The sequence below is a fragment of the Ipomoea nil genome, unplaced genomic scaffold, assembly GCF_001879475.1.
Source record: "Ipomoea nil cultivar Tokyo-kokei standard unplaced genomic scaffold, Asagao_1.1 scaffold2921, whole genome shotgun sequence".
Classification (NCBI taxonomy): domain Eukaryota; kingdom Viridiplantae; phylum Streptophyta; class Magnoliopsida; order Solanales; family Convolvulaceae; genus Ipomoea; species Ipomoea nil.
In genome coordinates, this window is record NW_017619349.1 from 521,451 (window position 1) to 529,509 (window position 8,059).

Genomic DNA, 8,059 nt, shown 5'->3' on the forward strand with positions numbered 1-8,059 from the left:
CAAAGTGAGCATATTCTTTGTGCACACTGGCATTTAACCCTGTCTGCTGGAGCTATTGAGTTACCGTAATTTACATGTACATCCTCCAAAATGTAGTGAAATGCAAATTTAGAGTAAAAAAGTGCGTGAATGTGGTTAAAACCTATTTAGAGCACATAAATAACAGATAGAGAATTTATCAATAACAAATTATTTGATGTCTAAGTAGTCTCTCATTCTGTGTTTTTGATTCGATTAGCGAAAACTATGTTGGCAGCACATTACTAAAGTTGACAAGTTCAGAGAATGAAGGTATGGGGAGCATAGTAAGTTTTTTAAAAAAAAATAACTTCCGATTAATAATGGAATCCATAAACAGGCAATATGGCTAACAAAAGAATGCAGAGGGAAGAATTCTACAATAACGTGTGACGATGCTTCACATGTAGGAGTATAGGACCATTACACGACATACCAGTATTCAATAACGCACTGTTGATGGAAACCGGAGCTTACTTTTGTGTAGACCAGCAACGGGCTCATTGCTTGGACAAGACTAATAACCGGAAAAACAGAGAACTAGTTGAGATCTCCTGTGCTTGACAAACACAAATAGTGGGACGTGTTTTGGAAAAAGAAAAGCCCATATATTGACTTAGTGGCAAAGGGCAAAAGCTCTCACCGTGCTTAGCAAGGCTTCCTTTTGTCCACCTTTAAGTGAATGTTGTACCATTTTTTCTTCTTCAGTCGTTCCTTTGTAGATTTCTTCGGTCTTACTGGGCTGCCTTCGTTGGACTCCTTGGAGGCGCTACTACTTTTGCTACGACCACTGCTGCTCCGCTTCATCGGGGGAGCAGTTGTATATGAGGCGTGTATTTCATTCCTCTGTTTAAGAAGCTCATCAATCTGTTCATAAGCATAGAGTATGGTAAGTATCCTTTACCCTAATTAGGGACTGGGTAGGGTGTAAAAATTTTTAGGTTTCAACTCACTGCTTGCATTTCTTGGGCGTATCTACTAGTCATCTCTGTAAACTGTGTAAGAACCTGCAAGACATAATGTGAAAAATCAATTAAATAGAATGCCTAGTAAAATTAGCAAATACCGATTCTTCTCCCAAAAGGCCCAAGGGCCCCCACACCCACACCCCTGCCCGACAGAGCATGTGAGAGGATGTAAATCACGGTAACTCAGTGGCTCAGCAGATAGGGCCAAATGCCGGTGCGCACAAGGGCTCTGCCCACTTTAGGCATAATCCCCACACTACCGTTGCCAACTTTCGAACATTGGTCTCTTCTCCCAAATACTGCCTACTGAACCAGTGAGTTAAGCCCGTACGGGCAGATACCGATTCTGCTTAGAGGGCATACCTCTCGATATTCTGTTTCAAACTTGGACAACTCCACCCTCTTTGATAAAATTTGAGTTTCTACAGCTTTTAGATTCTCTTTATCCTCCGCAAAAGTTTCGGCACAAACAGCTTCAATGGTGTAGCTTACACTTTTGAAAAAATTGTCACCTGCACAGGTAGTCACGAGCAAGGGGTGTTAGAAAGTAGAAACATTCTTGAGAACAAATGAAGAGTATATTGATCTACAAGCAAAAGAAGATACCATATACTGCAAATACGTGTGTTCCAGGTTTTAGTTCAGTTATTTCACATGGCTGAAACCCATCTAGTTTCTTAAATAAAGCAGAGTCTTGATCCTTTGCAGCTGCCATCTGCACCAACCCAACAAGCTAAAGAATGGGGGACAACTATAAAATGAAGAACCAGTTAGCATAACAAAATATGCACTCACCGAGCTGTGTGCTGGATCCATGTGATAAACAGTGAATCCAAAAAAATACATCCCAGCAGAAGTGACTTTTCCAGTCTTCGCACTATCCTCCTATGAATAAGGCGACAAAGTTATTGAAACACCTCAAGGAAGTGGTATCGTTATATGGAAAATGTCAATACATATGAGAAGTCGATTTGAATCGTGTAAGCTAAAATTTCTGTAAAGAGCAATTAATGAAATTGGGCTAACATTGTGCAATGAATCTCAGTACAGAGTCCTAAGGTATAGATGAGAGCTCAACATAAAAAAGGATGGTCTATTCCTGTATCTTGACCATAAATTGATGCTACATTTGCTTCTGTATTCATAAAAGAACAAGGACACATTCAGAATGCATAAGAGGACTCGGTAAACTACTGAAAAGAATAGAGGTAGCTCAACTTTAATCAAAAAACAGGTCCACACTGCAGAGACTGAAGTTGAACTGCATCATATTCACATCAATATAAAAACTGCATTCCAATTTAGACTTTCAATTCCAAAATAACTACAAAAATTAACTTTGTAGCTCTTCTACACATAAAACACCCATGAGTATATCCTCTGAAATGCCTAGAAACCCACAATTTTTGGCCTTCATTCAAGGAAGAACTTTTAGATTAGGGGTCTATACCTGCAGTGCAAGGCTCAGTCCACTATTTTCTTCTTGATCAAAGTACAATAACTGCAGATGAACAAAAATGCACATTAGAATACTAAAAGATACTATATTTTCATATATTGTTTAGTGGCATTTAAAATGCCAGACAAGTATATGCACCTTGAACTTGCTTTTATCTGATGACTGCACCCTGCAAACAAAGCCTCCCTTTGCTTCCTTTTCTGTGATTGTAACAGAATAGAAGTGAGCACACTGCTTTTCTACCTGTTATGGAAAGACAAATTACAATTGTAGGAAACATGTTACAAGAGAACAATCAAATGTGCTCAGTAGATCATACCTTCCTACAGATGGGCTGCCCAAGTGGAAGGGGACGAATGGACACTGAGCCATTTAATGCTTCCTCCAAGACAGTGGCTGAGACAGCAGTTTTAATTGGTACCCCAAGCTTACTGATAAGAGATAGAGAATGTATTATTTTATGGCAAAGAATGATAGGATTATAGATCAGTAAGAGCAAGAAAGTAAGTCAAGTATAGCAAATAACATAAACTGACCTGAATAGCGCAGCAAACATAGTATTTACAGGTCCCAAACTTGAAAGGTCCAACTCCATATCTTGGTTATCAGACTCCACGGCCTGAAAAGTTAAAAAGTTGTCAATATTGGTCACTATAAAAGTTCAAAAGAAGAAGAAAAACTACGCTGAAAATTGGAAAATACATAATTTTAGAAACAGTTCCGTCAAATTAAAATGAAAATAATAGTGTGTTTAAGGTAGAAATCTTAAATTAGCAACAACAACAACAAAAAAAAAAAAAAAAAAAAAAAAAAAAAAAAAAAAAAAAAAAAGGTGCTTTAGGTGATTGTGATTGAATAAAACATAGTTACAGGCAATTGTTATTGGTGACTATATTATTGTAATCCGGCAGAATTAGGGAATCCATGTGCTTATGGGAATCCTTATCAATCTGGTAAATTGTAGATTCTCCTGTTACAGATCCATAGAGACTCTGGCACATAGTTTTTTAACTTACTTTTATCTAATATAAGTATATAACTGTATCACTGCAGGCTCCGCTTTTATCAGTGAAAGATGAAATGTAATTAGAAGTAAACAAAGAGATTGCAAACCTCAAAACCAGCAGAGTCATATTGACGCCTTTTGTCTGGATTAGACAAAATGTTATATGAAAATGTGACTTCCTTGAAAATATCAGCTGCTTTAGGGTCATTTGCATTCTTGTCAGGATGGTACCTTCGCAGGTTTAGCAAAGAAATCAGATTCTCAAAACATATATACACAGAACCATACATCAAGAAACAACGTTTTATAATATTGAATCGATTCTCAGAATGCAACTTCCAACTTCATCAGTCAGATTCTTACTTGCCGAAGGCATTTTCTCCTGAATCCTGATTACATAAACAACTTATAAATAGTATAGAAATTTCCTATGACATTTTCAACCTATAATTTGATGTACAATAGGTACCCAAAGGAAGGCATCTCACATCAATAATTTGATGTACAAACGCAGATTTTAAGAAATAGAATATACAAAGGCAATAGGAAGCAATATAGGCAATGGAGTGGTTTAAAAGATAAAGATTCTACAAAATAATAATGATAATAATAATAATAATAATAATAATAATAATAATAATAATAATAATAATAATAATAATAATAATAATAATTTTATTATTATTATTATTATTATTATTATTATTATTATTATTATTATTATTATTATTATTATTATTAAATAAAAGAAAGACATTTTAATTTCAATTGTTCAGATGAAACTCTATCCACACATCAAACATTGAAACAAATAGTAAACTAAGGAGCAACAATGTCTATATAGTACGAGTAGAATTTCTTCCTAACTTAGGCACACTGCCATTTCTCCCTTGTTACAGTAAAGCAACCCAGAAAATGCATCTTTCAGAGTAAATTCTGTTCCTCTCCCAGTTATGGAGCAAAAATAGCTACATCTTTCTTCCAGAAAATTCTGCATCTTTCTTCATAGTGGAAGGAAGTTTCTTATCTTTGTAAGAAATACCTTAATCTGAATATATCATTGGTTGAGTACTTGAAGTTCTATTGCACAGTTATATTCTTCTAAAACACTTATCTTCAAGCCAACACAAAGATGTTCAATTTTGAAAATCAATAAAATTCCAAACTGAAACAGCAAAAAAGAAAAAGCATTGACAGCAAAAAGCACACTGAGTACAATGGGGCCTGAGATCAATAACAAGGAATGAATCAAGAAATTAAAGATTCTCACTTCCTCTTCACTGCTCTCAGTAACAAAGTACACAGTTGCATAAATTTTTCATAAAACTACATATTAAAATTTCAAAACCAGCTCCAAGAACAAAAATATATATATTACTTCTCAGTTCTGAAACAATAATGACTTAAGAAATAAAGAAAGAAAGCAAAAAAACGAAGAATACACATACTTCAAAGCTAATTTTCTGTAGGCGGTTTTGATTTCCTGATCTGTTGAGTACTTGTTGACTCCGAGGACCTCATAAGGATCCCTCCGCGGAGGACTGGAATCTTCTCTCTTCTCCGATTTCGACTTATGTGCCGGCATTCTCCTCGTCTTCCCACTCTCAGGACCACCTTGTGAAGAAAAACCTAGAAACACTCATAAAATTCGAAATTTAAGCAGAGAAAACCGAAAATTTCTCATCCTCCCATCAATTTCTCCGGAAACTTGGATAGATGAATTCTTTAGACACAAAGAATCGTTGCTCAAGCGGCTATTCAGATGCCCTAACAATGGAGGTAGAGACTGGAGCTCTGTGGAGGAGAGAGAGCACTGAGCAGAGAGATTTGGGTAGAGAGAGAAAATTAGGTGGCATTTTTATTATTCTTTTTATTTAAATACGCCAATTTTAAATTTTCAAATCCGGTGCACAATTCGGCTAACGTACGCCGTGGGCGCAAATTTTGGCCCTGAACCCTCCCGGTCAAATTAGAGTCCCATGTATACTTATTGACAGCGGAGAATCTAATGATGATAATTTGTTACCAGTGGGATAATGTAACTAATTTTTCAAATTTTAATATAACATTTTGATTTTAAAAATATTACAGAGTATTTTTTCATTAAAAAATATCACATTTTTTCTAGCATTACACTCTTCTCATAGTATGTGTGTGTGCGCCCATCACTGGGGAAGGCGAAGGCAACCAACGGGTCGCTTTCCCCAGTCGCCAGAGAAGATGACCAAACTGGTCTTCATCTCCAAATACAATCGGCGATCGTATCATCAGTATTTGATGCTGGAAACTTGCTGAAGGTTCGTCGGAACCCTAGCGACATGTAATTATAGGTCACCAACCCGGTTACTAGGCTTCAATGCTCCAAAATAACATATTTATGAGTTTAATGCAACTTTTGAAAGTTTAAGTGTCTAATTGACCTTTTGAATAAAGTTCGGGGGCCTATTTAACCATTTTTCCTATGAATAATAATAAATTGTAAAAATAATGTAAGTGTTAAGTAATAGCACAATATAATTATGCAATTATAAGTTATTTTACATGTATTCAACTAACAGTAAACAATTAATTTACCAAACACATTTTTTATTACAAACTAATATTATCATCGAGTTAAAACAACTAACTCAATCATCTATCAACTATCAGCTAATTGCTATACAATCCCCATATATTAATAGTTCGTTCAATTTGTGAAAAAAATTGATAATAAATTATATTCAATTTTATTTTAAAAAATAAATTATTTGATAATAAACTATTTTCGGTTCGGGAAGTGGAGGCCATGGGGGTGCAGGAGGCTCTGAGTTGGGTGAAGCGGAAGGGATGTAGTCGTGTGGTTGTTGGGACCGATGCAAAGCTCGTAATAACGGCGGTTGGTGGGGGATCGAACAATGCACCTTTTGGCCTAATTATTCAATATATTCATCAAGTTCTGGACCAGCTGGTTTTGGTGAGCTTCAACTTTGTTAAAAGGGATGCAAATATGCCAGCCCATGCTATTGCTAAGAAATCTTTAGACGATTCACGGATGGGCATGGTTGAATATTTTGATTGTATTCCTAGTTTTATTTCTTGTATTGCCGGTTTGGACCTTCGGAAAAATTAATATATTCGGGTTTGTTGGTTTTTTTTAAAAAAATATTCGAAATATTGATTCCAATTTGTTATTTGGTTGAATTGTTTAAAATAAGTTGTTGACAATAATTAATATAAATGCTCAATATCCCTACATAATAGAGATGTGTGAGTGTAATTTGGGAGACTATTATAAATTTTCTCTTAAAAAGTGTAAAAATAAAATACTAGTAAGGAATCGCTTTTCCTCAAATTTGAAGGAAAAAATTTATAGATTCCTATTACTCAAACTAGGTGGGTCTTCATTGGCCCGCCAAATTTGTGAGCCATAAAAAGCAAAGTCTACCCCGTCATTTTTGTAGAATAACAGACTAGTTCAGCAAGCTAAGGTCATTTTAACGACTCTAAAAATAATGGTTAATGCAGCATTGAACTCTAATACCCATTTAGTTGGCGGAAACAACCTTTTAAAGTGTAGAATATAGTAAACACAATTTCAAAACAATTGCTAGTTTGCCCGAGAGGTTAAGGGGGAAGACTTAAGATCTTCTGCATATAAATGCGCATGGGTTCGAACCCCATAGCTAGCATTTGTGCATCTGTGTGCGTTTTACTTAAATAAAAAAAAATTATTTTTGATTGCCGTTAGTTACGTAAACATATGTTCATAATTTATGGATGTGTAATGTATAGTTATGAAGTTATAATTTCACAATTTGAATGTATAGTTATGAAGTTATGGATGTGTAGTTATGCAATTCTGGATTTATAGTTATGGATGTGTAGTTATGCAATTCTGATTTTTTTTTTTTTTAAGTCGAACGTCAAAACGACGTCGTTTTTGCAACCATGTGCACCATGCATGGTGCACACGGTTGCACAGCAATAGAAAAAGGTGGATCCCCCCTCCGTCGAAAGAAATGAGATTATCGCGGATACAACACATTAAAATTAACCAAATTTACCCGATGTAGAGGCAATTAAGAAAGCAGCATAAGTGAATATATAACCTACAAAAAAGTGGGCTAATCCAACTAATCTTGCTTGCACAATAGAAAGGGTCACTGGTTTATCTCTCCAGCGAATCAAATTCGCCAAAGGTGTGCGTTCGTGAGCCGATCCCAGCATGTGCCCGTAAACACAATTTCAAAACAATTGCTGGTTTGCCCGAGAGGTTAAGGGGGAAGACTTAAGATCTTCTACATATAAATGCGCATGGGTTCGAACCCCATAGCCAGCATTTGCCCGTTGAGAGAAAAAAAAAAACACAATGCTCTTATTTTGTTCAAACGCATATATACCGTTTATATATAGCAATTTATATCGTGCACCAGGGCGCACATTGCATTGTGCGCCCTGGTGCAAAACGACGTCGTTTTGCACTTAAAAAAATATCTATTATTCCGTGTTTGTTGTTAACTTGTTAAAAAAAATCATATTTTGAAAATGTACATAATTGTATACTAAAATGTACATAATTGTATAACAGAATACACATAAACTTTTAATTGTTAAAAAAATCACGTGTTC

At 35.5% G+C, this 8,059-nt stretch overlaps 1 protein-coding gene and 2 non-coding genes across 4 annotated transcripts; 2 read left to right on the plus strand and 1 right to left on the minus strand.

The window, feature by feature from the left end:
• Nucleotides 1-310: 310 nt before the first annotated feature.
• Nucleotides 311-5,296, minus strand: LOC109161176 (chaperone protein dnaJ 16). Of its 2 annotated transcripts, XM_019309536.1 has the most exons (12): nt 4,900-5,296; nt 3,559-3,682; nt 2,982-3,064; nt 2,765-2,876; nt 2,584-2,688; nt 2,437-2,487; nt 1,782-1,871; nt 1,593-1,701; nt 1,350-1,498; nt 972-1,025; nt 662-885; nt 311-535 (listed from the first exon to the last, which is right to left on the minus strand). In XM_019309536.1, the coding sequence occupies exons 1-11, from the start codon at nt 5,034-5,036 to the stop codon at nt 667-669; spliced, it is 1,233 nt and encodes a 410-aa protein (XP_019165081.1). In that variant the 5' UTR covers nt 5,037-5,296; the 3' UTR covers nt 311-535; nt 662-666. The 2 variants fall into 2 exon arrangements, with proteins under 2 accessions (XP_019165081.1, XP_019165080.1); XM_019309535.1 differs by having other exon boundaries at nt 311-885.
• Nucleotides 5,297-7,036: 1,740 nt separating this feature from the next.
• TRNAL-UAA lies at nt 7,037-7,119 on the plus strand. Its single transcript has one exon. It is a non-coding gene; the product is annotated as a tRNA-Leu (tRNA).
• Nucleotides 7,120-7,686: 567 nt separating this feature from the next.
• TRNAL-UAA lies at nt 7,687-7,769 on the plus strand. The gene has a single exon. It is a non-coding gene; the product is annotated as a tRNA-Leu (tRNA).
• The last annotated feature ends 290 nt before the right edge of the window (nt 7,770-8,059 follow it).

Coding starts and splice junctions, on each gene's coding strand:
- LOC109161176 (XM_019309536.1), bottom strand. CDS start 5,036: ATGCCGGCACATAAGTCGAAATCGGAGAAGAGAGAAGATTCCAGTCCT. Junction 3,065..3,558: donor ATGACTCTGCTGGTTTTGAG/GTTTGCAATCTC, acceptor TTAACTTTTCAG/GCCGTGGAGTCTGATAACCA. Junction 886..971: donor ACGCCCAAGAAATGCAAGCA/GTGAGTTGAAAC, acceptor GCTTATGAACAG/ATTGATGAGCTTCTTAAACA.